This window comes from Symphalangus syndactylus, chromosome X, assembly GCF_028878055.3.
Source record: "Symphalangus syndactylus isolate Jambi chromosome X, NHGRI_mSymSyn1-v2.1_pri, whole genome shotgun sequence".
In the NCBI taxonomy this organism is placed as follows: Eukaryota; Metazoa; Chordata; class Mammalia; order Primates; family Hylobatidae; genus Symphalangus; species Symphalangus syndactylus.
The window spans coordinates 89,992,485-90,017,259 of record NC_072447.2 but is presented as its reverse complement, the minus strand read 5'-3'; the positions used below and the strand labels follow the sequence as shown (position 1 = coordinate 90,017,259).

Here is a 24,775-nt window from a genome sequence, read left to right as displayed (position 1 = left end):
TCTTAGATGTAAATTTTTAATCCATTTTGTTTTTATTTTTGTATATAACAAGAGCTAGAGATATAGTTTCATTCATCTGTATATGCATATCCAGTTTTCCTAGCATCATTTATTGAACACACCGTCCTTTAACCAATGTATGTTCTTGGCACCTTGTCTAAAAGGAATTTACTGTAGATACATGGATTTATCTCTGGGTTCTCTATTCTGTTCCCCTGTTCTATGTTTCTGTTTTTATGACAGTACCGTGTTACTATAGCTTTGTAGTATAATTTGAAGTCAGATAATGTGATTCCTCCAGTTTTGTTCTTTTTGTGTAGGTAGCTTTATCTATACTGGGTATTTTGTGGATCCATATAAATTTTAGGACTTTTTTTTTCTATTTCTGTGTAGAATCTCATTCTATTCTGAAAGGTATTGTGTTTAATCTGTAGATTGCTTTGGGTAGTATGGACAATTTTAACAATACTGATTCTTTCAATTCATGAACTTGGAATATCTTTCCATTTTTTGTGTGTCTTTCTCAATTTCTTGCATCATTTTAGTACATTCCTTTTTACATGTCTTCTTTAATTTCTTTTTATCAATGTTTTGTAGTTTCATTGTAGAGATATTTTACTTCTTGGTCAATTACTATGTATTTAATTTTATTTTTAGCTATTGTAAGTGGCATCACTTTCTGGATTTCATTTTCAGATTGTTCTCTGTCGGCCTTTAGAAATGCTACTGATTTTTGTATGTTCATTTTGTATCCTGCAACTTTGCTGAGTTTGTCAGTTCTAATAGTTTCTTGGAGGAGTCTTTAGGTTTTTCCAAATGTAAGATAATACCATCTGTAAAAAAGGATAATTTGACTTCTTCTTTTCTCACTTGGATGCCCCTTTTCTTTCTCTTGTCTGATTGCTGTGGTTAGGACTTGCAGTACTATGTTGATTAACAGTAGTGAAAGCAGGCATCCTCATTGTGTTCCAGGTCTCAGAGGAAAGGATGACAGTATTTCCCAATTCAGTATGATACTAACTGTGGGTTTGTCATATATGGCTTTGATTATGTTGAAGCATGTTCCTTCTATACCCAGTTTTCTGAGGGTTTTTTTTTTTATCATGAAGAGATGTTGAGTTTCATCAGGTGCTTTTTCAAGATCAGTTGAAATCATCATGTGGTTTTTGTCCTTCATTTTGTTGGTATGATGTATCATATTAAGTGATTTGCATATGGTGAACCATCCTTGCATACCTGGGACAAATCCCACTTGGTAATGATGAACAGTCTTTTCAATGTATTATTGAATTCAATTTGCTAGTATCTTGTTGAGGATTTTTGCATTATTATTCATCAGAGATATTGGCCTGTAGTTTTTTGTTGTTGTATCTTTGTCTGGTTTGGGTATCAGGGTAATACTTGCCTCATAGAATGACTTTGGGAGGATTCCCTCCTGCTCTATTTTTTGGAATATTATGAGCAGGATTGGTATTAATTCTTCTTTAAATGTTTGGAGGAATGTAGCACTGAAGCCATCAGGCCCTGGGCAGTTCATTACTGGGAGACTTTTTATTATGATGTTGATCTTACTACTTGTTATTGGCCTCTTCAGGTTTTGGATTTCTTGGTAGGTTTTATGTGACAAGGAATTTGTCCATTTTCTCTAGATTTTCCCATTTATTGGCATGTAGTTGCTCATAGTAGCCACTAATGACCCTTTGAATTTCTGTGGTATCAGTCATAATATTTCCTTTTTCATCTCTAATTTTAATTATTGGGGTCTTCTCCCTGCTTTTCTTTGATAGTCTGGCTAATGGTTTGTCAATTTTGTTTATTTTTTCAAAAAGCAAGTTTTTGTTTCATTGATCTTTTATATTATTTTCCTCATTTAAAATTCATTTATTTCTGCTCTGGTGTTTATTCTTTTCTCCTACTAATTTGGGTTCAATTCGCTTGCTTCTCTAGTTCTTTAAGATACATCATAAGGTTATTTGAATTTTTTTTGATGTAAGCACTTTCAGCTATAAATTTCCATCTTAGTACTGCTTTCACTGTATTCCATAGGATTTTTTATGTTGTATTTCTATTATCATTTATTTCGAGAAATTTTTAAATTTCTTTCTTAATTTTTTTATTGACTCTCTGGTCATTCAGGAACATATTGTTTTATTTCTATGTGTTTATATAGTTTCCAAAATTCCTCTTGTTGTTGATGTCTAGTTGTATTCAGTTGTGATCACAGAAGATGCTTGATATTATTTCAGATTTTTGAATATATTAAGACTTGTTTTGTGATCTAACATATGGTCTATTCTTGAGAATGATCCATGTGCTGAGGAGAAGAATGTGTATTCTGCAGCCTTTGGATGAAATGTTCTGTAAGTATCTATTAGGTCCACTTTTTCTATGGTGCAGATTAAGTCCGATGTTTCATTGTTGAGTTTTCTGTCTAGGAGATCTGTCCAATGCTGAAAGTGGGGTGTTGAAGTCACCAACTGTTACTGTATTGAGTTCTATATCCCTCTTTATCTCTAATAATATTTGCTCTCTATATACGGAGGCTCCAGTTTTGGGTCCATAGATATTTATAATTTTTCTATCTTCTTGCAGGATTGACCCCTTTATCATTATATAATGACCTCCATTTCCCTTCTTACAGTTTTTGCCTTCAAATCTATTTTGTATGTTATAACTACTCCTGCTCCTTTGTGGTTTCCATTGGCATGGAATATCTTTTCCCGTTTCTTTATTTTCAGTCTGTATGTATCTTTATGGGTGAAGTGTGTTTCTTGTAGGCAACAGATCATTGTTTCTTGTTTTTTCATGGTTCATCCAGTCTATGTATTTTGATTGTTTAGTCCATTTACATACAGTGTTATTATTAATAAATCGGGACTTACTCATGCCATTTTTTTAGTTGTTTTCTGGTCTTCCTTGTTTTCTTCCTCCCTGCCCTCCTTTTACTGAAGGTGATTTTCTGTGGTGCTATGATTTACTTTCTTTCTATTTATTTATTTATTTATTTATTTATTTATTTATTTATTTATTTTTTGAGATGGAGTCTCGCTCTGTCACCCAGGCTGGAGTGCAGTGGCGTGATCTTGGCTTACTGCACGCTCCACCTCCTGGGTTCACGCCATTCTCCTGCCTCAACCTCCCAAGTAGCTGGGACTACAGGCACCTGCCACCACGACCGGCTAATTTTTTAGTATTTTTAGTAGAGACGGGATTTCACCGTGTTAGCCAGGATTGTCTCAATCTCTTGACCTTGTGATCTGCCCGCTTTGGCCTCCCAAAGTGCTGTGATTACACACATGATCCACCACACCCAGCCTCTTTCTCTTTATTTTTTGCCTATCTGTTGTATGTTTTTCGGTTTGAGATTACCGTGAGGCTTGCCAGTATGATCTAATACCCCTTATTTTAAACTGATGAAAACTCAACACTGATTGTCTAAACAAACATGCAAAAAAACCTGATAAAAACACTACACTTTGAATTCATCCCCCCACTTTTCAAGTTTTCATTGCTTCTCTTTATGTCTTATTGTACTATGATTTGAAAAGTTTTTGTAGTTATTATTTGATTGGTTCATCTTTTTTTTAAACTTATTTTTATTATTATACTTTAGGTTTATGGGTACATGTGCACAATGTGCAGGTTTGTTACATATGTCCATGTGCCATCTTGTTTTGCTGCACTCATTAACTCGTCATTTAGCATTACGTATATCTCCTAATGCTGTCCCTCCCCCCTCCCCCCACCCCACAACAGTCCCTGGAGTGTGATGTTCCCCTTCCTGTGTCCATGAGTACTCATTGTTCAATTCCCACCTATGAGTGAGAACATGCGGTGTTTGGTTTTTTGTCCCTGCGATAGTTTACTGAGAATGATGTTTTCCAGTTTCATCCATGTCCCTACAAAGGACATGAACTCATCATTTTTTATGGCTGCATAGTATTCCATGGTATATATGTGCCACATTTTCTTAATCCAGTCTATCATTGTTGGACATTTGGGTTGGTTCCAACTCTTTGCTATTGTGAATAGTGCCTCAATAAACATATGTGTGCATGTGTCTTTATAGCAGCATGATTTATAGTCCTTTGGGTATATACCCAGTAATGGGATGGCTGGGTCAAATGGTATTTCTAGCTCTAGATCCCTGAGGAATTGCCACACTGACTTCCACAATGGTTGAACTAGTTTACAGTCCCACCAACAGTGTAAAAGTGTTCCTATTTCTCCACATCCTCTCCAGCACCTGTTGTTTCCTGACTTTTTAATGATGGCCATTCTAACTGGTGTGAGATGGTATCTCACTGTGGTTTTGATTTGCATTTCTCTGATGGCCAGTGATGATGGGCATTTCTTCATGTGTTTTTTGGCTGCATAAATGTCTTCTTTTGAGAAGTGTCTGTTCATGTCCTTCGCCCACTTTTTGATGGGGTTGTTTGTTTTTTTCTTGTAAATTTGTTTGAGTTCATTGTAGATTCTGGATATTAGCCCTTTGTCAGATGAGTAGGTTGCGAAAATTTTCTCCCATTCTGTAGGTTGCCTGTTCACTCTGATGGTAGTTTCTTTTGCTGTGCGGAAGCTCTTTAGTTTAATTAGATCCCATTTGTCAATTTTGGCTTTTGCTGCCGTTGCTTTTGTTGTTTTAGACATGAAGTCCTTGCCCACGTCTATATCCTGAATGGTATTGTCTAGGTTTTCTGGTAGGATTTTAATGGTTTTAGGTCTAACATTTAAGTCTTTAATCCGTCTCGAATTAATTTTTGTATAAGGTGTAAGGAAGGGATCCAGTTTCAGCTTTCTACATATGGCTAGCCAGTTTTCCCAGCACCATTTATTAAATAGGGAATCCTTTCCCCATTTCTTGTTTTTGTCAGGTTTGTCAAAGATCAGATAGGTGTAGATATGCGGCACCATTTCTGAGGGCTCTGTTCTATTCCATTGATCTATGTCTCTGTTGTGGTACCAGTACCATGCTGTTTTGGTTACTGTAGCCTTGTAGTATAGTTTGAAGTCAGGTAGCGTGATGCCTCCAGCTTTGTTCTTTTGGCTTAGGATTGACTTGGCGATGCGGGCTCTTTTTTGGTTCCATATGAACTTTAAAGTAGTTTTTTCCGATTCTGTGAAGAAAGTCATTGGTAGCTTGATGGCGATGGCATTGAATCTATAAATTACCTTGGGCAGTATGGCCATTTTCACGATATTGATTCTTCCTACCCATGAGCGTGGAATGTTCTTCCATTTGTTTGTATCCTCTTTTATTTCATTGAGCAGTGGTTTGTAGTTCTCCTTGAAGAGGTCCTTCACGTCCCTTGTAAGTTGGATTCCTAGGTATTTTATTCTCTTTGAAGCAATTGTGAATGGGAGTTCACTCATGATTTGGCTCTCTGTTTGTCTGTGATTGGTGTACAAGAATGCTTGTGATTTTTGTACATTGATTTTGTATCCTGAGACTTTGCTGAAGTTGCTAATCAGCTTAAGGAGATTTTGGGCTGAGACGATGGGGTTTTCTAGATATACAATCGTGTCATCTGCAAACAGGAACAATTTGACTTCCTCTTTTCCTAATTGAATACCCTTTATGTCCTTCTCCTGCATGATTGCCCTGGCCAGAACTTCCAACACTATGTTGAATAAGAGTGGTGAGAGAGGGCATCCCTGTCTTGTGCCAGTTTTCAAAGGGAATGCTTCCAGTTTTTGCCCATTCAGTATGATATTGGTTGTGGGTTTGTCATAGATAGCTCTTATTATTTTGACATACGTCCCATCAATACCTAATTTATTGAGAGTTTTTATCATGAAGCGTTGTTGAATTTTGTCAAAGGCCTTTTCTGCATCTATTGAGATAATCATGTGGTTTTTGTCTTTGGTTCTGTTTATATGCTGGATTACATTTATTGATTTGTGTATGTTGAACCAGCCTTGCATCCCAGAGATGAAGCCCACTTGATCATGGTGGATAAGCTTTTTGATATGCTGCTGGATTCGGTTTGCCAGTATTTTATTGAGGATTTTTGCATCAATGTTCATCAAGGATATTGGTCTGAAATTCTCTTTTTTGGTTCTGTCTCTGCCAGGCTTTGGTATCACGACGATGCTGGCCTCATAAAATGTGTTAGGGAGGATTCCTTCTTTTTCTATCGATTAGAATAGTTTCAGAAGGAATGGTACCAGTTCCTCCTTGTACCTCTGGTAGAATTCGGCTGTGAATCCATCAGGTCCTGGACTCTTTTTGGTTGGTAAGCTATTGATTATTGCCACAATTTCAGAGCCTATTACTGGTCTATTCAGATTCAACTTCTTCCTGGTTTAGTCTTGGGAGGGTGTATTTGTTGAGGAATTTATCCATTTCTACTAGATTTTCTAGTTTATTTGCACAGAGGTGTTTGTAGTATTCTCTGATGGTAGATTGTATTTCTGTGGGATCGGTGGTGATATCCCCTTTTTCATTTTTTATTGCATCTATTTGATTCTTCTCTCTTTTCTTCTTTATTAGTCTTGCTAGCGGTCTATCAATTTTGCTGATCTTCTGAAAAAACCAGCTCCTGGATTCATTAATTTTTTGAAGGATTTTTTGTGTCTCTATTTCCTTCAGTTCTGCTCTGATTTTAGTTATTTCTAGCCTTCTGCTAGCTTTTGAATGTGTTTGCTCTTGCTTTTCTAGTTCTTTTAATTGTGATGTTAGGGTGTCAATTTTGGATCTTTCCTGCTTTCTCTTGTGGGCATTTAGTGCTATACATTTCCCTGTACACACTGCTTTGAATGTGTCCCAGAGATTCTGGTATGTTGTGTCTTTGTTCTCGTTGGTTTAAAAGAACATCTTTATTTCTGCCTTCATTTCATTATGTACCCAATAGTCATTCAGGAGCAGGTTGTTCAGTTTCCATGTAGTTGAGCGGTTTTGAGTTTCTTAATCTTGAGTTCTAGTTTGATTGCACTGTGGTCTGAGAGACAGTTTGTTATAATTTCTGTTCTTTTACATTTGCTGAGGAGAGCTTTACTTCCAACTATGTGGTCAATTTTGGAATAGGTGTGGTGTGGTGCTGAAAAAAATGTATATTCTGTTGATTTGGGGTGGAGAGTTCTGTAGATGTCTATTAGGTCCACTTTGTGCAGAGCTGAGTTCAATTCCTGGATATCCTTGTTAACTTGGTTCATCATTTAGTCTTTCTACTTAAGAGGAATTTGTACCCCACAATGACAGTATAATAATATTCCCTGCATTTTTCTTTATGCTTACTATTATAGTGAGTTTTGTACTTTCAGATGATTTCTTCTTGCTCATTACATACTTTTCTTTCAGATTGAAGAACTCCCTTTAGCACCTCTTATAAGACAGGTCTCATGTTGATGAAATCTCTCAGTTATTGTTTGTCTGGGACGGTCTTTATTTCTCCATCATCCATGAAGAATATGTTTTGCCAGTTATAATAGTATAATTTTTTTTCAGCACTTTAAATATGTCATGCCACTCTCTCCTAACCTGTAAGGTTTCCACTGAAAAGTATGCTGCCAGGTGTATTGGGGCTCCATTATGTCATTTGTTTATTTTCTCTTGCTGCTTTTAGGATACTTTATCATTGACCTTTTGGAGTTTGATTATTATATACCTTCAGGTGGTCTTCTTTGGTTTAGATCTGCTGGATGTTCTATAACTTTCTTATACTTGTATGTTTCTTTCTTTCTCTAGGTTTGGGGAGTTCTCTGATATTATCCCTTTGAATACACTTCTTACCTGTCTTTCTCTCTCTACTTTCTATTCAAGTCCAGTAGCTCTTAGACTTGCCACTCTTAGGCTGTTTTCTAGATCTTGTAGCCATGCTTTATTCTTCTTTTTTTTTTTTAATTTTGTTTCCTCTGTGTATTTTCAAATAGCCTGTCTTCAAGCTCACAAATTATTTTCACTCCTTGATGAGTTCTTCTATTAAGAGACTGTCATGCATTCTTTAATATGTCAAGTTGCATTTTTCAACTCTGGAATTTCTACTTGATTCTTTTTAATTATTTTAATCTCTTTATTAAAGTTATCTGATAGAATTATAAATTCCTTCTCTTCGTTATCTTTAGTTTCGTTGAGTTTCCTCAACAGAGCTATTTTGAATTATCTATCTGAAAGCCTGCATATCTATCTGTTTCTCTAGAATTGGTTCCTGGTTCCTTATTTAGTTCATTTGGTGAGGTCATGTTTTCCTGGATGGTCTTGCTGCTTGTAGATGCTTGGGAGTGTATGGGCATTGATGAGTTAGATTTTTAATTTGGTCTTCACACTCCGGGCTTGTTTGTACCTGTCCTTCTTGAGAAGACTGTACAGGTAATTGCTGGGAGTTGAACCCCAAGCCCAATAATGCTGCGGTTTTATAGGCTCCTAGAGGTACCCCATTGGTGGCCTTGGATAAATTCTGGAAGAATTCTCTGTATTACCAGTCAGAGAACCTCGTTCTTTTCCCTTATTTTCTCCCAAACAAATGGAGTCTATCTCTGTGCTGAGCCACCTGGAATGAGGATATGGTTATGCAATCACCCCTATCGCCGCCACCACTCATACTGCATTGAATCAAACCGGAAGCCAGCACAATACTGGGTCTCGCCCTTGGCTCACTATAACTACTACCTGGGTAAAACCTATTTTCACTCAAGACCATAGTGCTCTACAGTCAGCAGATGTTAAGGCCAAACAGGTTTGTGTCCTTCCTTTCAGGGCAATGAGTTCCCCTGGGCCCCGGACAGGACCAGACATGCTGTCTGGGAGCCAAGGATTACAGTCAAATACCTTACAAATTTACCTGAAGTTCCATTCTACTGCAGCTAAGCTGGCACTCAGACCATAATCCAGAATCTTTGTTGCACTTCCCTCCCCTCTCCACAGGGAGAAGGGCCTCTCCCTGTAGCCATCAGCACCAGCAGCCCATAGCAGGGGTTCTGCCAGGCCACTGGCAACGTTCACTTAAAGCCCAGTGGCTCTTCAGTCAACAAGTGGTGAATGCTGCCAGGCTGGGAACTCATTCTTCAGAGCACTGGGCTCCCATATGCCCCAGGGCAGATCCAGAAATGATATCGAAGAGCCTAGGCTCAGACTCAGAGACCTCAAGAGCCTGCCTTGAGGCTCCACTGTGGCTGAGCTGGTACCTAAGGTGCATTACCTTTCTGTCTGCTTTTCTCAAACAGAAGGAATCTTTTTCTGTAGCTACCACGGCTCTCAATTTGTTGGGTCACACCTGAAGCCAGCATGTCTCAGATCCCAAGGCCCATGGTGTACTACCTAGGTATATTGCTGCTGGTGGTTGTTCATGGCCCAAGAGCTCTTTAATCAGCAGGCAATGAATCCTGTCAGGACTGGGTTCTTCTCTTCAAGACAGTGGGTTTCCTTTTGGCCCAGGATGTGTCTAGAAATATCATCCATGAGCTAGGTCCTGGAATGGGAACCTCACAACTCTGCCCAGTGTCCTGTCCTACTATGGCTGAGCTGATATCCAAGATGCAAGACAAAGTCCTCTTTACTTTTTGCTCCTTCCTCCTTAAGCAGAAGGAAGGAGTCACTTTTGTTGCTGTGCTGTCTGGGGTTGGGGGAATGGTGGCACAAGTACTCCCTTAGCCACCCTGGCTGGTATCTCCCTAGGTCACATGCCACCCTAGTCTACTGGCTCTAATTCCAGTTCAACACTAGTAGTTGCCTAGAATTGCAGGGTTTGCATCTTAGACTGCCTTTTAAGTTTACCTAGGACCGCAGACCACTTTGGCCCAAGAGGGCTAGGCTTGCTGAGGAGTTCAAATTTAGACAACTGGGCTGGGCAATTCCCTTCTGTCTAGTTCTTGTCCAAAAGCTTCCTCTAGCCTGGTGCAGTGGCTCATGCCTATAAACCCAGCACTTTGGGAGACTGAGGTGGATGGATCATCTGAGGTCAGGAGCTCGAGACCAGCCTGACCAACATGGTGAAACCCTGCCTCTACTAAAAGCACGAAAAAAATTAGCTGCCCGTAGTGGCGGGCGCCTGTAATCCTAGCTACTCAGGAGGCTGAGGCAGGAGAATCACTTGAACCCGAGAGGCGGAGGTTGCAGTGAGCAAGACTCTGTCTCAAAAAAAAAAAAAAAAAAAAAAAAAAACTTAAACATAACAAAAGCTTCCTCCATATGTGGGTGCTGGCTGAGGCCAGCATGTCTTTGCTATCTGCTGTAAAAGGGCAGCACTGAATTCAATGTAAAGCCCCCCAGTTGCTGAGCTTTCCCTCCCCTATCTGCAAAGACTCTCCTCACTGCATGGCTGCTGCTGGGGCATGGGAAGGGGTGTCATCAGTGATTCATGACTGTCTCTTCTACCCTCTTCAGTGCCTCTTTCAGCAATATGAAGTTAAAACTAAGTACCGTGATTACTCACCTGATTTTTGATTCTTGTGATGGTGCTTTCCTGCGTGCAGAGAGTTGTTAAACTTTGGTGTTCCTGCAGAAGCTACAAATGGTATAGGCTTCTATTTTGCCATCTTGCTCCATCCTTTCCTCCTGTAGCTTCTTTTTCATTTTCTTAATACCATTTTCTGAAGAACACTTTTGTTTATTTTGATGATGTCCAGTTTGTCATTATTTTTCTTTTATGGATTGTACTTTTGATGTATCTAAGAAATCCTTGTCTAACCCAAGATCACAAAGATTTTCTATTTTCTTTTTTGTAAATTTTATAGTTTTAGGTTTTACATGGTTTACGATCCATTTTGAGTTAATTATTTATGGTATGAGGATGAATTTTTCTATATCTCTATCCTACTTGTTCTGGTACCATTTCTTGAAAAGACTGCTTTTTCTCCATGGAATTGCTTTTGCACCTTTGCAAGAAATTAAGTAACAATATAGAGCCAGTTCCGTTACAATGTGACATATGTGATGTAAATCACTGCAGTATGCATAAATCCATAGTATATAAAACACAGAACTTACGGGAAAAATGGGGCAAGGGGCATAACTTTAAAATGTTTGATCAGCGATACGCAAAAGAAAAGAAAGTAAAAAGGGTAGCATTGTTCTGTATGTTCTAAATGATTAAGAAATACATAAAGACTGCAATAAATATAGTTCCTTACCTTGAAAAAGACCTGAAGTTTGCTTGTGGAAGTGGGTGTCAGAAAAGTTACAGTTTGTAAGTTATAATGATGTAGTGGAAGTTAGATTGAATTGGAAGGAAAATTTTAACACTAGAGATGGACAGGAGTGGCTCATAACAAATACAGTGAAGTAGCTGGTAGATGTTGGAGGTGTTTGCATGTGTGCCTTTTATGTATTTCTACTTTCTTAAGCTCAGCTGGTTCAGTTTTCTGTGCTCATGTAACGTTTCCTGCAGACAAAATCACCCATAAGCCAGTGTGAAATTCATGTTATACTTAGATTGTTTGCTAAGATATCAATTGCATTAGAACAAATTTGCATTTTCAAAAGAAGCATTATAGCAGAATTAACTGTATATGTCAGTCTATTATTGTACACTCTTCTGTTCCATTGATATATATGTCCAACCATTTTCCAGTACCCCACTGTCCTGATTACTGTAGCTTTATAGTAAGTGTTGAAGTCAGGTGTAGTATAAGTCCTTCAACTTTTTTCTTCCTTTTCAAAATTATTTGGACTATTTTATTTTCTTGACTTAATTTATACAAATTGTAGAATCAGCTTATTGATTTCTACAAAAAAAATTTTGCTGGGATTTTATTGAAGTTTCATTGAATTGGTATATCAGTTTGGGGAGAATTGATACCTTAACAACATTAAATCTTCCAATTCATGAACATGGTATATCTTCCCATTTATTTAGGTCTACTTTGATTTCTTTCGTCAGTGTTTCCAGTTTTCAGCATATAATTCTTGCATATATATTTTATAGCTGTAGTTGTATATTTATACCTGTAGATTTCATGTTTGGTATTTTTGGTGGTATTATAAATGGTACTTTTTAAATTTCATCTTCCAGTTGTTCATTAGTAATACCAAGAAATAAGATTGATTTTTATATATTGATATCTTTAGCTCTTTGAAGGCTTTGAACAAAAATGGAAACTCACCAAAGCCAAAGCAAAATTTGCTTTTTTAATATTTTAAAAAGCATAAGTTACTATTTCTGTTTTGTCTTAGTCTATTTTAAAACTTAGATCAATATGGCAGCTTTGATTTAATTGTTGTTCCCTCACATTTTTTTGCATTGTATTCTAGTGTAAACCTGAAAGCATGTATTTTGAGGATGAGATTTAATGGAAGGATCTTTAAGTGACCTTCAAGAGTATTGCTATGAAATACAGGTTGCTTTCTCTTATTGATCTCACAGGAACTTTCTTAAGAGTAACTGTAGGCCATCCGTAAATAATTGTAATGTTTAATACATTATGTTGTTTCTTTTGACGTTTTCTGTTTTTTGAAGTTTTTCAGACACATTTTTTGGTAATACTGTTATTATAGATTTTGGACTCAGCAAGGAGTCAGTAGATCAAGAAAAGAAGGCTTACTCATTTTGTGGTACAGTAGAGTATATGGCTCCTGAAGTAGTAAATAGGAGAGGCCATTCCCAGAGTGCTGATTGGTGGTCATATGGTGTTCTTATGGTAAGTAGCATTATTTGTTTTAATTATGCCAACCTGTGATTGATATTACTTATAATTTTATTTTAATTCAAATTTTGGGATTTAGCAGGTCAGAAAGGAGTTCTGATAATTTATAATTAACATCAAAAACCTTGTGATTGGCTAGCTGTTATACAATAAAAATTAGAGTTTTGGTGTTCTGATTTAAAGTTGCTAGTAGAAAGGTAAATGACAGCATTGTTATTATAAACTATTCATATTTGATATTTATGAAAAGGTCTGTCAGATTCTATATTTCAGAATGATGAGTTTATCAGTTACATGGTATTTTAATTGAATGTTACAGAACTTAGTACCTTACCATATAGTGTCTTATTGTCAGATTGTTACATGTATTCCCTAGAAAGGTTATAAACCTGTTGGGCAGAGAAATCATGTCTTATACTACTTTTCACCTCCCATAGTACCAGGCATAGTGAGCATTTCAGTAGATGCTTAATACAGACTGACTAATTTGGTATGAGATTAAGCATATAATTTGCAGTAGTCAGTAGGATGATAGATAAATAGCTGAATTAGATATAATTTGCTTTTGAGGTCTGATCCATTTTGTCCATTTATCACTGAGTAGCACATCAAATGACACATCAGCATGTTAAGTACCTATTATAAGCCTGACATATTAGGGCGCCTGTGGGGTAGGAACTTATTCTAAGTACAATATTTGGGCTTTTTCAATTGGAGTAGCTAAATAAACTCTCCAGAAGTACCTTAGGAGTTCAGGGAAGATTTAACGTAAGCTGATGTAGGCAAACTGGAAGAGTTGGAACTTAAATTAAGCCCTGAAGGATGGATAAAATTTAAATAGTTGTGTGTCAAGAAGGAGAGTATTATGATCATATTAGCAAAGACTTGGAGAACCAGTTTGACTAGAGAAGTGGAGAAAGAGGGCGAAGGTGGAGGAAGTGAAGCTATAAACCTATAAGCATTTATACGATTCTCTGGGTAGGAGGAAACTTTTAAATTCTTAAACAGCATGGAAATTAGAGAAAATTGTATTTTAGGAAGATTAGCCTTGACAGCATTATGTAAGTGGATTGTAATGGAAGAAACTAGAAATAGGAAGACAAAAGAGATCTTAAAAGACAATTGTAAGATTATAGAGATTTCAAAGTAAGCAGTTATTAACCTTGGTAGCAAATTAGATGACACAGATGAAAAAGAGATGAATTGTCAAAGATAAAAATGCCTGTAAAATTTGTGAGCTTTAGGGGATTGAAAGAATGGTAAGTTAATAGAAGAGATAGCTGAAGAGGACAGCTGGTTTTGGAAGTAGGAAAAAATAATTTTTAACATGTAGCATAGGTTACTGTAGGTTAATGACTCACCACTGGGTGGTGATAAATTAGGAGGGATAGTGGAGAGAGAATCAGAATCATTTGGAGACCTTAATATGTATATATTAACTACCCAACCTGTAGTTTCTTTGAGGGAAGATGTGAGTCCTATATGCGATCCTTCCTTCATTCTCTCCCTGAAGTTCTCACCTCTACTCCTCCAGTCTTTGGTGGTGTACCATTACTTAAGATTTGGGAAGGAAAGCTGGAGTTTGAGAGAGATTAAGGCTTGAACAGCAGATTTTGGGAGACATTAAGATACAGGGGAGACTTGAATGTATAAGCTCACTTACATTGTGAGTTCAGATAAATGAGTAGAAGACTAAGGCCAAAGCCATTATTGAATCTAAGTTTGAGATTTAAATACCGGTGATACAAAAACTTCTCTTTAATGTACTATAATGATTTTTAGAGGTAGTCTTTTTTTATACCATTATTTAATGTTCTAGTTAGTCACATTGCAGTCAGTTCTCTTTGAGAAAATGTTTTCCTTCTTCTGTGTACAACTAAGGTGTATGTTTCTTTTTTAAAGCTATTGGCATATGTGTGTATGGCGGGTGGTGGTGGTGGTGGTGTGTTCTGCTGCTTCTACCTCTTTTTTGGTTCCTGTTTTGGGGGCACTGGAAGGAATGAGAATGGTTAAATCTTTCTTGGGCATGTATGAATTTGAAATGCTTTTCTGCTTATTTTTCCTTTTCCTTTATTATTAAACATTTGCTTCAAAAGAATATATTTGTTTCAACAGAAAATGCATTGTGTGTATTTGCAAATTGCTTTGGCTTTGAGAACATAGCCGAATTACAACTGAGGAAGAATTGGTTGGTTTCATCTGCTATAGGTCACCATCAGTTGAGCTGTATATATATATAGAGAGAGAGTGGGATACCAGAAGTATGTTTCTTTAAGTGACCTAGTTTTCTGGTCCCATTTTGATCTACTATCATGTAGATCTTACAATTTGATGATTACATAGTAGAAGTCTCAATTTTTTTCTGAAGAATCTTATTATATATTCTAAGGTGTTCTAATTGTGTGGTGATGTTTTGTTTGTTTTAGTTTGAAATGCTTACTGGTACTCTGCCATTTCAAGGTAAAGACAGAAATGAGACCATGAATATGATATTAAAGTAAGTGTAAATAGTATGTTTTTCTTTTGGGAAAAAAATCTCTTGCTTTCAGTTTTGAGAAAATTATTGTGGTTTTAAAATAATACAAGAGAACCTTTTTCTCACTGTCCTGTTCCCTTCTACCATATACAGGACTTTATTTACCCTTGTAAAAGCACTTTTAAAAATTCTTTTTGAGATTTTTCAAATCAAAAGTGTGGCTAAATTTAAGTGAAACTTTCTAAAATCCTCTGTTTCAGAGCAAAACTTGGAATGCCTCAATTTCTTAGTGCTGAAGCACAAAGTCTTCTAAGGATGTTATTCAAAAGGAATCCAGCAAATAGATTGGGTATTGCTTATTTTCTTAGCTTTTATAGAAGTAACTGCATGTTTTGGGAGGATAATTAAATCTTTATGTTTTCTTGTTTGATTTGAGCACATTACTTCTATACATAGAATTTTTCATTTTGTGTATGCATTTCAGACAAAGTAAACTCTGTTATGTCCATGATTTAAAACTGAAGTAGTCTAGTTAATGAAACTTCTTTTCAACCTATTATTATGTATATATTATGGGTTACTTCTTTTGAAATAATAAACAGATTCTCCCTTGTACAGGTAATCTTTTATATATTTGAAGATAGATATTTTGCCCCCCCAATATTCTTCAAAGTAAACATTATGTTTCTGTAACTACTTTTTTGACCCGTTTCTGGTAGCCTTTCCCTGTATCCAGATGCGATCCTATTATTTATGCCCTTGTGTGAAAATTTCAGTGTCACTTTATTCCTTTGTACCTTTTAATTTGGCATATAAATATGAGGTCATAAGATAAATTAGGAATGAAAAAATATGTATTTAAGTTTAAGTATTATGTTTAATACTATTTTGATTTGATTTGGGAGACACTTTAATATTTCATGATACTCTTGTAGTTCAATATGAACGTTAGTTATTTTTTATCACAGTAAAACAAAAGGACTAGCTAATAAAATGCCAGATAAGAAATCATATACTTTTCTTTTCAAGGAATGTATGAAATATGTGTATTCCTGTTTACAGATAGCAGTCTGGAAGCCAGGGAGCAAGACTAAAAAAAATCATAAAAATAAAATATCTTTTTTTTTTTTATATAGGATCAGAAGGAGTTGAAGAAATCAAAAGACATCTGTTTTTTGCAAATATTGACTGGGATGTAAGTTAAGTAGAAAGCTTGTTATTGAATAACTTCATATGACCAACACAGGATATTAAAGGTTTATTGCTTTTAATTTAAATAACAAATCAGTGGAATATTTATGTAGTATTTAGTTTTCTTTTTCTTAAAAAAATAATTTAGATCTGGGGGTGCATTTGTGGGTTTTTTACATGGATATGTTGCATAATGGTGGGTTTGGATTTCTAATATACCCATCAACCAAACAGTGACCAGTAGGTAATTTTTCAACCCTCAACCCCCTTTTAACTTCTCCCCTTTTGGAGTCCTCGGTGTCTATTATTTCCATCTGTATGTCCATGTGTATCCATTGTGTAGCTCCCACTTATAAGTGAGAACATGGGATATTTTATTTTCTTAGTTATTTCACATAGGATAATAATCTCAACCTCCATCCATGTTGCTGCAAAAGATAATGATTTTGTTCTTTCTTATGGCTGCATAGTATTCCATGGTGTCTATATACCATATTCTCTTTATCCAGTTAACCATTGATGGACACTTAGGTTGATTCCATGACTTTGCTATTGTGAACAGTGCTGTGATAGACATACAAGTGCAGGTGTCCTTTTTATATAATGATTTATTTTCCTTTAGGTACATACCTATTAGTGGGATTGCTGGGTCAAATTTTTTTGATTATTAGTTCTTTGAGAAATCTTCATATGGTTTATCATAAAGGTTGTACTAATTTACAATCCCATCAACAGTGTATAAGTGTACCTGTTTTTTCCCACATCTATGCCAACATCTGTTATTTTCTAACTTTTTAATAATAGCCCTCCTGACTGATATAAAATCATATTTCATTGTGGTTTTAATTTGCATTTTTCTGATGATTAGTGATATTGAGCATTTTTCCATGTTTGTTGGCTGCTTGTATGTCTTCTTTTGTAAAATGCGTGTTCATGTCCTTTGCCCACCTTTTAATAGGTTTGTTTACCCGTTGAGTTGTTTGAGTACCTTGCAGATCTCGATATTAGTCTTTTGTCAGAGGCATAGTTTGCAAATATTTTATCCCATTCTGTAGGTCATCTTTTTACTCTACTGATTATTTCTTTGGCTGTGCAGGAAATTAAGTCCAATTTGTCTACTTTTGTTTTTGTTGCATTTGCTTTTGGGATCTTAGTCATAAATTCTTTGTATAGATCAATGTCTAGAAGAGTTTTGCCTAGGTTTTCTTCTAGGACCTTTGTAGTTTCACATCTCATGTTTAAGTCTTCAAACCATCTTGAGTTAATTATTGTAAATAGTGAGAGATGGGGTCCAGTTTTATTCTTCTTCATGTGGCTAGGCAATTTTCCCAATACCATGTATTGAATAGAGTGTTCTCTCCTCGTTGTTTATTGTTGTACATTTTGAAGAAAATCAGATGGCTATAGGTATGCAGCTTTATTTCTGGGTTCTCTGTTTTGTTCCATTGATCTATGTGTCTATTTTTGTACAAGTACTCTGCTGTTTTAGTTACTATAGCCTTGTAGTATAATTTGAAATTAGGAAATGTGATGTCTCTGGCTTTGCTAATTTTACTTAGGGTTGCTTTGGCTATTTAGGCTGTTTTTTGGTTCTGTGTAAACATTAGGATTGTTATTTCTAATTCTCTGAAGGATGGCATTCATAGTTTGATAGGAATTATATTGAATGTGGATATTGCTTTGGTCAGTATGTTTTTTTGTTTTGTTTTGTTTTTTTGACAGCATCTCTCTCTATCGCCCAGGCTGGAATGCAGTGGCACAATCAGCTCACTGCAGCTTTGACCTCCTAGACTTAAGCAATCCTCCCACTTCAGCCTCCTGAGCAGCTGGGGATACAGGTGTATGCCACCATGTCTGGCTAATTTAAATTTTTTTTGGTAAAGATGGGGTCTCGGTATGTTGACTAGGATGATCTGGAACTTCTGGGTTCAAGTGATTCTCCTGCCTCAGCCTCCCAAAGTGCTGGGATTATAGGCATGAACCACTGTGCCTGGACTGGTATGGTCATTTTAATGATATTGATTCTTTCAATTCATGAGCATGAGATGTTTCTCCATTTGTCCATTTGATCTAGTTTCTTTCATCTGTGTTTTATAGTTCTCTTTGTAGAACTCTTTCACATTCTTGGTCAAATGTATTTGTAGGTATTTTACTTTTTGCGGCTGTTGTTAATAAAATTGTTAATGAGAACCTTCATTTGGTTTTCAGTTAGAACATCACTGTATAGAAAAGCTACTGATTTTTGTATGTTGATTTTATTTTTTTAAACATTACTGAATTTGTTTATCAAGTCTAGGGGTCTGTTGGAGGAGTATCATATTATATCATCAATGAACAGAGGTACTTTGACTTCCTCTTTTCCAATTTGGATGTATTTTCTTTCTTTCTCTTGCTTGATTGCTCTGGTTAGGACTTTCCAGTACTGTGTTGACTAGGAGTGGTAAAAGTGGACATCCTTGACCTGTTTCAGTTCTTGAAAGGAATGCTTTCAATTTTCCTGCATTTGGTATGATGTTGGAGTATATTCCTTCTATGCCTATTATATGGAGGGTTTTTATCATCAAGTGATGTTGAATTGTCTCTAATGCTTTTTCTGCATCTATTGAGATGATCACATGATTTGTGTTTATAATTTTATGTGGTGATTTACATTTATTGATTAGTAAATGTTGATCCATCCTTTCGTCCCTAGAATAAAATCCACTTGATCATGATTAACTATTTTTTGCCTGTGCTGTTGGATTTGGTTTGATAGTATTTCGTTGAGGATTTTTGCGTCTATATTCATCAGGGATATTGGCTGGCAGTTTTCTTTTTTGGTTGTGTCCTTTCCTGATTTTGCTCTCAGGATGATACTGGTTTTGGAGAATTAATTAGGGAGGATTCCCAACTCCTCAATTTTGGGGAACATTTTTAGTAAGATTGGCACCAGCTCTTCTTTGCATGTCTGGAAAAACTTGTTTATAGACCTATGTGGTCCTGGCTTTTTTTGATGGAACATTTTTTTTTTTTTTTTTATTATACTTTAGGGTTTTAGGGTACATGTGCACAATGTGCAGGTTTGTTACATATGTATCCATGTGCCATGTTGATTTCCTGCACCCATTAACTCGTCATTTAGCATTAGGTGTATCTCCTAATGCTGTCCCTCCCCCCTCCCCCCACCCCACAACAGTCCCCGGAGCGTGATGTTCCCCTTCCTGTGTCCATGAGTTCTCATTGTTCTTATTACTGGCTCAGTTTCACTATTCCTTTGGTCTGTTTGTGTTTTCTATTTCATCCTGGTTCAATCTTGGGAGACTGTATGTTTCCAGGAATTTATCCATCATCTAGCTTTTCTAGTTTGTGTGTATATACATGTTCATAGTAATCACTAATCATCTTTTATATATATTTCTGTGGTATCCATTGCAATGTGTGCCCTTTTCAATTTCTAATTGTACTAGTTAGAATCTTTTCTCTTTTCTTCTTGGTTAAACTATCTAGAGGTCTATCAACTTTGTTTACTATTTCAAAGAACCAGCTTCTCATTTTGTTGATCCTTTGTATCTTTTTTTGGTCACAATCTCATTTTATTCAGCGAAATGAGACTTAGTTATTTTTTGTCTTCTGCTAGCTTTGGGTTTCGTTTTTGTTGTTACTCTAGTTTCATGTAGTGTGACAAGAGGTCATTGATTTGAGATCTTTCTGTGTTTTTGATTTATGCATTTAACACTAAAAACTTTCCTCTTAGCACTGCTTTAGCTGTGTCTCAGACGTTTTGTTATGTTGTGTTTCTATTTTCATTCATTTCAAGTTTTTTATTCCTCCCTTGATTTTGTTGTTCACCCAAAAGTCATTCATGAGCAACTTGTTTCATTTCCATGTACTTGTGTAGCTTTGAGAGTTCCACTTGGTATTGATTTCTAATTTTATTCTACTGTGGTCCAATAGGATACTTGATGTGATTTTGATTTTCTTGAATGTATTGAAATTTGCTTTATGGTCAAGCATATGTTCAGTTTTGGAGAGTGTTACATGTGCAGTGGAGAAAAATGTATATGCTGTAGTTGTTGATTAGAATATTCTGTAAACATCCATTTGGTCTAGAGTCCAGTTTAAGTCCAGAGTTTCTTTGTTGACATTTGCCTTGATGACCTGTCTAGTGTTGTCACTTGGTATTGAAGTCCCCCACAATTACTGTATTGCCATCAGTCTCTTTTCTTAGGTCTATTAGTATTTGTTTATGAATCTGAGCGCTCTGGTGTTGGATGAATATATATTTAGGATAATTAAATCTTTTGGTTTAATTGAGCCCTTATCATTATATAATGCCCTTCTTTGCCTTTTCTTACTGTTGCTGGTTTAAAGTCTGTTTTATCTGATATGAGAATGGCTACTTCTGCTCTGTTGTGTTTTTTATTTGCATGCTATATCTTTTTCCACCCCTTTACTTTAAGTCTGTAGATGTGCTTAGCTATTCTGTGGGACTCTTTTTGGCAGCAGATGGTTGGTTTTTGTCTGTTACCCAACTTGTTGGTCTACACATTTTGGATGGAACATTTAGGCATTTATGTTGAAGGTTATATTGATATATGAGGTTTTAATCCTGTCATAATGTTGCTAGCTAGTTGCCTTGGATTCTCAATTGTATGATTTTCATTTCATTTTGTTTTATTTTATTATACTTTAAGTTTTAGGGTACATGTGCACAATGTGCAGGTTTGTTACATATGTATACATGTGCATGTTGGTGTGCTGCACCCATTAACTCTTCATTTAGCATTAGGTATATCTCCTAATGCTATCCCTCCCCCGTCCCCCCACCCCACAACAGTCCCCGGAGTGTGATGTTCCCCTTCCTGTGTCCATGCGTTCTCATTGTTCAATTCCCACCTATGAGTGAGAACATGCGGTGTTTGGTTTTTTGTCCTTGCGATAGTTTACTGAGAATGATGATTTCCAGTTTCATCCATGTCCCTACAGAGGACATGAACTCACCCTTTTTTATGGCTGCATAGTATTCCATGGTGTATATGTGCCACATTTTCTTAATCCAGTCTATCGTTGTTGGACATTTGGGTTGGTTCCAAGTCTTTGCTATTGTGAATAGTGCCGCAATAAACATATGTGTGCATGTGTCTTTATAGCAGCATGATTTATAGTCCTTTGGGTATATACCCAGTAATGGGATGGCTGGGTCAAATGGTATTTCTAGTTCTAGATCCCTGAGGAATCGCCACACTGACTTCCACAATGGTTGAACTAGTTTACAGTCCCACCAACAGTGTAAAAGTGTTCCTATTTCTCCACATCCTCTCCAGCACCTGTTGTTTCCTGACTTTTTAATGATCACCATTCTAACTGGTGTGAGATGGTATCTCATTGTGGTTTTATTTTGCATTTCTCTGATGGCCAATGATGATGAGCATTTTTCATGTGTTTTTTGGCTGCATAAATGTCTTCTTTTGAGAAGTGTCTGTTCATGTCCTTTGCCCACTTTTTGATGGGGTTGTTTGTTTTTTTCTTGTAAATTTGTTTGAGTTCATTGTAGATTCTGGATATTAGCCCTTTGTCAGATGAGTAGGTTGCGAAAATTTTCTCCCATTCTGTAGGTTGTAGCCTGTTCACTCTGATGGTAGTTTCTTTTGCTGTGCAGAAGCTCTTTAGTTTAATTAGATCCCATTTGTCAATTTTGACTTTTGTTGCCATTGCTTTTGTTGTTTTAGACATGAAGTCCTTGCCCACGCCTATGTCCTGAATGGTAATGCTTAGGTTTTCTTCTAGAGTTTTTATGGTTTTAGGTCTAACATGGAAGTCTTTAATCCATCTTGAATCAATTTTTGTATAAGGTGTAAGGAAGGGATCCAGTTTCAGCTTTCTACATATGGCTAGCCAGTTTTCCCAGCACCATTTATTAAATAGGGAATCCTTTCCCCATTTCTTGTTTTTGTCAGGTTTCTCAAAGATCAGATAGTTGTAGATATGTGGCGTTATTTCTGAGGGCTCTGTTCTGTTCCACTGATCTATATCTCTGTTTTGGTACCAGTACCATGCTGTTTTGATTACTGTAGCCTTGTAGTATAGTTTGAAGTCAGGTAGTGTGATGCCTCCAGCTTTGTTCTTTTGGCTTAGGATTGACTTGGCGATGTGGGCTCTTGTTTGGTTCCATATGAACTTTAAAGTAGTTTTTTCCAATTCTGTGAAGAAAGTCATTGGTAGCTTGATGGCGATGGCATTGAATCTATAAATTACCTTGGGCAGTATGGCCATTTTCATGATATTGATTCTTCCAACCCATGAGCACGGAATGTTCTTCCATTTGTTTGTATCCTCTTTTATTATGTTGAGCACTGGTTTGTAGTTCTCCTTGAAGAGGTCCTTCACGTCCCTTGTAAGTTGGATTCCTAGGTATTTTATTCTCTTTGAAGCAATTGTGAATGGGAGTTCACTCATGATTTGGCTCTCTGTTTGTCTGTTATTGGTGTATAAGAATGCTTGTGAATTTTGTACATTGATTTTGTATCCTGAGACTTTGCTGAAGTTGCTTATCAGCTTAAGGAGATTTTGGGCTGAGACGATGGGGTTTTCTAGATATACAATCATGTCATCTGCAAACAGGGACAATTTGACTTCCTCTTTTCCTAATTGAATACCATTTATTTCCTTCTCCTGCCTAATTGCCCTGGCCAGAACTTCCAACACTATGTTGAATAGGAGTGGTGAGAGAGAGCATCCCTGTCTTGTGCCAGTTTTCAAAGGGAATGCTTCCAGTTTTTTCCCATTCAGTATGATATTGGCTGTGGGTTTGTCATAGATAGCTCTTATTATTTTGAGATACGTCCCATCAATAACTAATTTATTGAGAGTTTTTATCATGAAGCGTTGTTGAATTTTGTCAAAGGCCTTTTCTGCATCTATTGAGATAATCATGTGGTTTTTGTCTTTGGTTCTGTTTATATGCTGGATTACATTTATTGATTTGTGTATGTTGAACCAGCCTTGCATCCCAGGGATGAAGCCCACTTGATCATGGTGGATAAGCTTTTTGATGTGCTGCTGTATCCCGTTTGCCAGTATTTTATTGAGGATTTTTGTATCTGTGTTCATCAAGGATATTGGTCTAAAATTCTGTTTATTGGTTGTGTCTCTGCCAGGCTTTGGTATCAGGATGATGCTGGCCTCATAAAATGAGTTAGGGAGGATTCCCTCTTTTTCTATTGATTGGAATAGTTTCAGAAGGAATGGTACCAGTTCCTCCTTGTACTTCTGGTAGAATTTGGCTGTGAATCCGTCTGGTCCTGGACTCTTTTTGGTTGGTAAGCTATTGATAATTGCCACAATTTCAGAACCTGTTATTGGTCTATTCAGAGATTCAACTTCTTCCTGGTTTAGTCTTGCGAGGGTGTATGTGTTGAGGAATTTATCCATTTTTTCTAGATTTTCTAGTTTATTTGTGTAGAGGTGTTTGTAGTATTCTCTGATGGTAGTTTGTATTTCTGTGGGATCTGTGGTGATATCCCCTTTATCAATTTTTATTGCATCTATTTGATTCTTCTCTCTTTTCTTCTTTATTAGTCTTGTTAGCCATCTATCAATTTTGTTGATCTTTTCAAAAACCAGCTCCTGGATTCGTTAATTTTTTGAAGGATTTTTTGTGTCCCTATTTCCTTCTGTTCTGCTCTGATTTTAGTTATTTCTAGCCTTCTGCTAGCTTTTGAATGTGTTTGCTCTTGCTTTTCTAGTTCTTTTAATTGTGATGTTAGGGTGTCAGTTTTAGATCTTTCCTTGTGGGCATTTAGTGCTATAAATTTCCCTCTACACACTGCTTTGAATGTGTTGCAGAGATGCTGGTATGTTGTGTCTTTGTTCTCGTTGGTTTCAAAGAACATCTTTATTTCTCTCTTCATTTCGTTATGTACCCAGTACTCCTTCAGGAGCAGGTTGTTCAGTTTCCATGTAGTTGAGCGGTTTTGAGTGAGTTTCTTAATCCTGAGTTCTAGTTGATTGCACTGTGGTCTGAGAGACAGTTTGTTATAATTTCTGTTCTTTTACATTTGCTGAGGAGAGCTTTACTTCCAACTATGTGGTCAATTTTGGAATAGGTGTGGTGTGGTGCTGATAAGAATGTATATTCTGTTGATTTGGGGTGGAGAGTTCTGTAGATGTCTATTAGGTCTGCTTGGTGCAGAGCTGAGTTCAATTCCTGGGTATCCTTTTTAACTTTCTGTCTCTTTGATCTGTCTAATGTTGACAGTGGGGTGTTAAAGTCTCCCATTATTATTGTGTGGGAGTCTAAGTCTCTTTGTAGGTCACTCAGGACTTGCTTTATGAATCTGGGTGCCCCTGTATTGGGTGCATATATATTTAGGATAGTTAGCTCTTCTTGTTGAATTGGTCCCTTTACCATTATGTAATGGCCTTCTTTGTCTCTTTTGATCTTTGTTGGTTTAAAGCCTATTTTATCAGAGACTGGGATTGCAACCCCTGCCTTTTTTTGTTTTCCATTTGCTTGGTATATCTTCCTCCATCCTTTTATTTTGAGCCTAT

At 36.5% G+C, this 24,775-nt stretch overlaps 1 protein-coding gene across 4 annotated transcripts in view; it reads left to right on the top strand.

Moving 5' to 3' along the window:
- Nucleotides 1-24,775, top strand: part of RPS6KA6 (ribosomal protein S6 kinase A6) — a 151,604-nt gene that overhangs the window by 60,187 nt on the left and 66,642 nt on the right. For all 4 annotated transcript variants that reach the window (XM_055267628.2, XM_063634641.1, XM_063634642.1 and 1 more), the window contains 4 exons: nt 12,431-12,573; nt 15,006-15,076; nt 15,316-15,404; nt 16,192-16,250. In XM_055267628.2, the coding sequence (XP_055123603.1) occupies nt 12,431-12,573; nt 15,006-15,076; nt 15,316-15,404; nt 16,192-16,250 (362 nt within the window). The remainder of the gene's footprint in view (nt 1-12,430; nt 12,574-15,005; nt 15,077-15,315; nt 15,405-16,191; nt 16,251-24,775) is intronic.